Source organism: Sinocyclocheilus anshuiensis, unplaced genomic scaffold (genome assembly GCF_001515605.1).
Source record: "Sinocyclocheilus anshuiensis isolate Anshui unplaced genomic scaffold, SAMN03320099.WGS_v1.1 scaffold1503, whole genome shotgun sequence".
NCBI classification, from domain to species: Eukaryota; Metazoa; Chordata; class Actinopteri; order Cypriniformes; family Cyprinidae; genus Sinocyclocheilus; species Sinocyclocheilus anshuiensis.
In genome coordinates, this window is record NW_015554170.1 from 163,697 (window position 1) to 166,599 (window position 2,903).

Consider the following 2,903-nt stretch of genomic DNA (forward strand, 5'->3'; position numbering starts at 1 on the left):
TAATATTACCACCCAAGCAAACAAAAATATTTCTTAATCAGTGGAAACCGTTACAGTGTTTTCTATCGCAATAAGCTTGCATTCAGTCAATAAAAATCGAATGTAGTTCTTAATTTGTTTGAGAACTGAGAAAGAAATTTGTTCGCGTCTCCGCGCATGTGCGCGTGTCTGCACTGTGTGCGTCTATGAGAAAGAATGCGTGATTTCCGTAGCCTACATAAAAAAGGTGGAAGATATGGAAATAGTTTGTCATTTTTTACCCTATTATTTGTTATATTTATTTGCTCAATGTCTTCTGGGGTTTTGGTTCTCTTACTGTTGTAGATAGCCCAAAGTATAACAAAAATATTATATATCTCTTCATTGTGTTTGGGCCCCCCCTGGACGAGCGAACATAGGTACGTGCCTAGAATGCCTATGCGTAAATCCGGCCCTGTTAAGACGGCAATTGGAAGTTATTACAAACACTCGATCGTGGTTTAAAGCGAGTTTTGAGTAAAAGCGGAATATAAATCTTATTTATTGTCTTATGTAGCATGATGCTACAGTTTGCATGAATGGCCACATAACACGCGCTTTCGGTCATGTAACGTTAGTATGAACAGACATCTGCATATGATCGGAACTCCACGCAGCTCCCGCGCTACTCTCCATTGAAAATGAATGACCGGTCTGTCACTTGTCGTTTGTTGGAGATAGTGGAAAGCCGGCTTGAAACGCAGTGGAAACGCCAGTATGACGAGGATCGTTTTCATTTTAAAACAAACGCACCAGTGTAAATGTAGCCTTACATCTAAGGGGGCTGTGACGCATTCGCACTACAGCCTCACATGTGCGCCACATCTCGGAGTGTAACCGGTATAAACTAGTAGGCGTGTTCGACTTGACGCGGACTGACTGTGCAGACCGATCGGTATATTACAGTACCATGAGAGCTAAAGAGAGCAGACTGCTCCGTGCGCTTTCGAATCGCTCTCGCGGATGATCGATCTGCGCCGCACCTCTTCTAGTCGAACAAACGCACCAGTGTAAATGTAGCCTTACATCTAAGGGGGCTGGGACGCATTCGCACTACAGCCTCACATGTGCGCCACATCTCGGAGTGTAACCGGTATAAACTAGTAGGCGTGTTCGACTTGACGCGGACTGACTGTGCAGACCGATCGGTGTATTAGAACTACGAGAGCTAAAGGGATTAGACTGCTCCGTGCGCTTTCGAATCGCTCTCGCAGATAATCGATCTGCTCCGCACCTCTTCTAGTCGAACACACCGGCTAGTGCTGCAGGCTTATTGGCTCACTGACGCTGATGAGATTAACCCCTTACATATCGAAATTTGGTACCGAACGACGAGACGTTTTTCGATACTCGATGGTATCGAGGCAATTCGGTCGGTGCCTAAAAAGTATCGAACTCGATACCCAGCCCTACAATACCCTCATGAAAACAAACAGAACGGGGGAAAAAAAACCGCAAAAAAATAAAAAATAACCAGGACTACTTGCATTCGATGCTGACATGTTACCTGTCTACTGACAGAACAGCGACAGCACAAGACACATAGCAAGGGAAGCCCATTGCTCTTTTTAATAAAGAAAAAGTAAAATGAAAAACTAGCGGGTAGCTACAGAAATGCGTTTAACCTGACCAATATTTCGTTCAACATAAAAACCAATGGGTTTCCTCACCATCACCCTGGTCTATTGGCAAAAGGCAGCTGTCATCATGGCTTCCGGTTAGGTCAGCCAAGGGTCAAAGGGCAAAGGTCACACACACATTGTAAGGTGAAAGCCAAGGCCAAACGGGACAGGCAGTCATCTTAGCCTCAATGGACTCGGACTCAGCCCGCACCGGACTCTTTTAAATTGAAACATCAAGGACTTTTGTTAATGTTGAATTCAGATGTAAACACAAAATCGCATCGTCACACGTCATACTGTTTACATGCCAGCGAGGCTTCAGAAAACAATCAACTGATTACTAAATCTATCGGCTAGAATAGATTTAGAGATGGGCCAATAAAGAGTGGAAACAGCCCACTATCTGACATGTAAACATCTTTAGTCACTCTCCCTGGCTTTTGAAGATTACTCAAGTTATACTGCACATTCTCATGACCCTTGGCGTTTAAAACGGGCCAAAACTACAAAAGCAGAGGCATGTTTTGAGGGAGTCCCATTTAAAAAGATCACATTTCAAAACCAATTTCATTAAAGAACATTAGATCCCAACAGCCTTCCGTCCGGACCACAGGTACTTCAGACTTTAACAGAGAAATGTAGTTAGTCACTGGATGCAGGTGCTATTGACAGTCCACTGTGAATAAAAAAAAAAAAACACTTATTATTCACCTCCACTTTTTCCTTGTGCCTGAGGGAGGGGAAAGAAAAAGAAGAAAAAAAACAAACAAAAAAAAAAGACAAAAGGTTTGTTGAGATGATGAACGAGACTGTACTTACTGCGCCCGTCGCCGCCCCCATAACCCCCACCATATCCATCTCGGTCCCGCCGCGGTCCTCTCGCGTGCTCCACGATCACACGCTCCCCGCACAGATCTTTACCATTCAGCTCGTACACGGCATCGTCTGCGTCACGGGTGTCCTCAAACTCCACGAACCCATACCTGAAATTAAATAAGCATACCTTTGGTTAACAAAAAATAGGGATGTAACGATTAACCACGAGCTGGTTGAAAATCGATTCAAATAGGGATGCAACGATTAGAGCCCGACCGATATATCGTTTAGCCGATTTATCGGCCGATATGAGCCTGTCGCCGATATATCGGTATTGGCGAATATGCCGCCGATATTATTTTTTTTTTTACAAAAACGCAGATTAAATGCTTCTGAATGGTGTAATTACTTAGTTTGTCCAGCAGAGCGTGCTCCATTGTTTGCTAC

General features: G+C 44.0%; 1 protein-coding gene across 1 annotated transcript in view; it reads right to left on the minus strand.

Moving 5' to 3' along the window:
* LOC107670934 (serine/arginine-rich splicing factor 6-like) overlaps positions 1–2,903 on the minus strand; it is an 11,232-nt gene that overhangs the window by 5,368 nt on the left and 2,961 nt on the right. Inside the window, exon 2 of the mRNA XM_016463758.1 lies at positions 2,460–2,623. Coding sequence (XP_016319244.1) covers positions 2,460–2,623 — 164 coding nt within the window. The remainder of the gene's footprint in view (positions 1–2,459; positions 2,624–2,903) is intronic.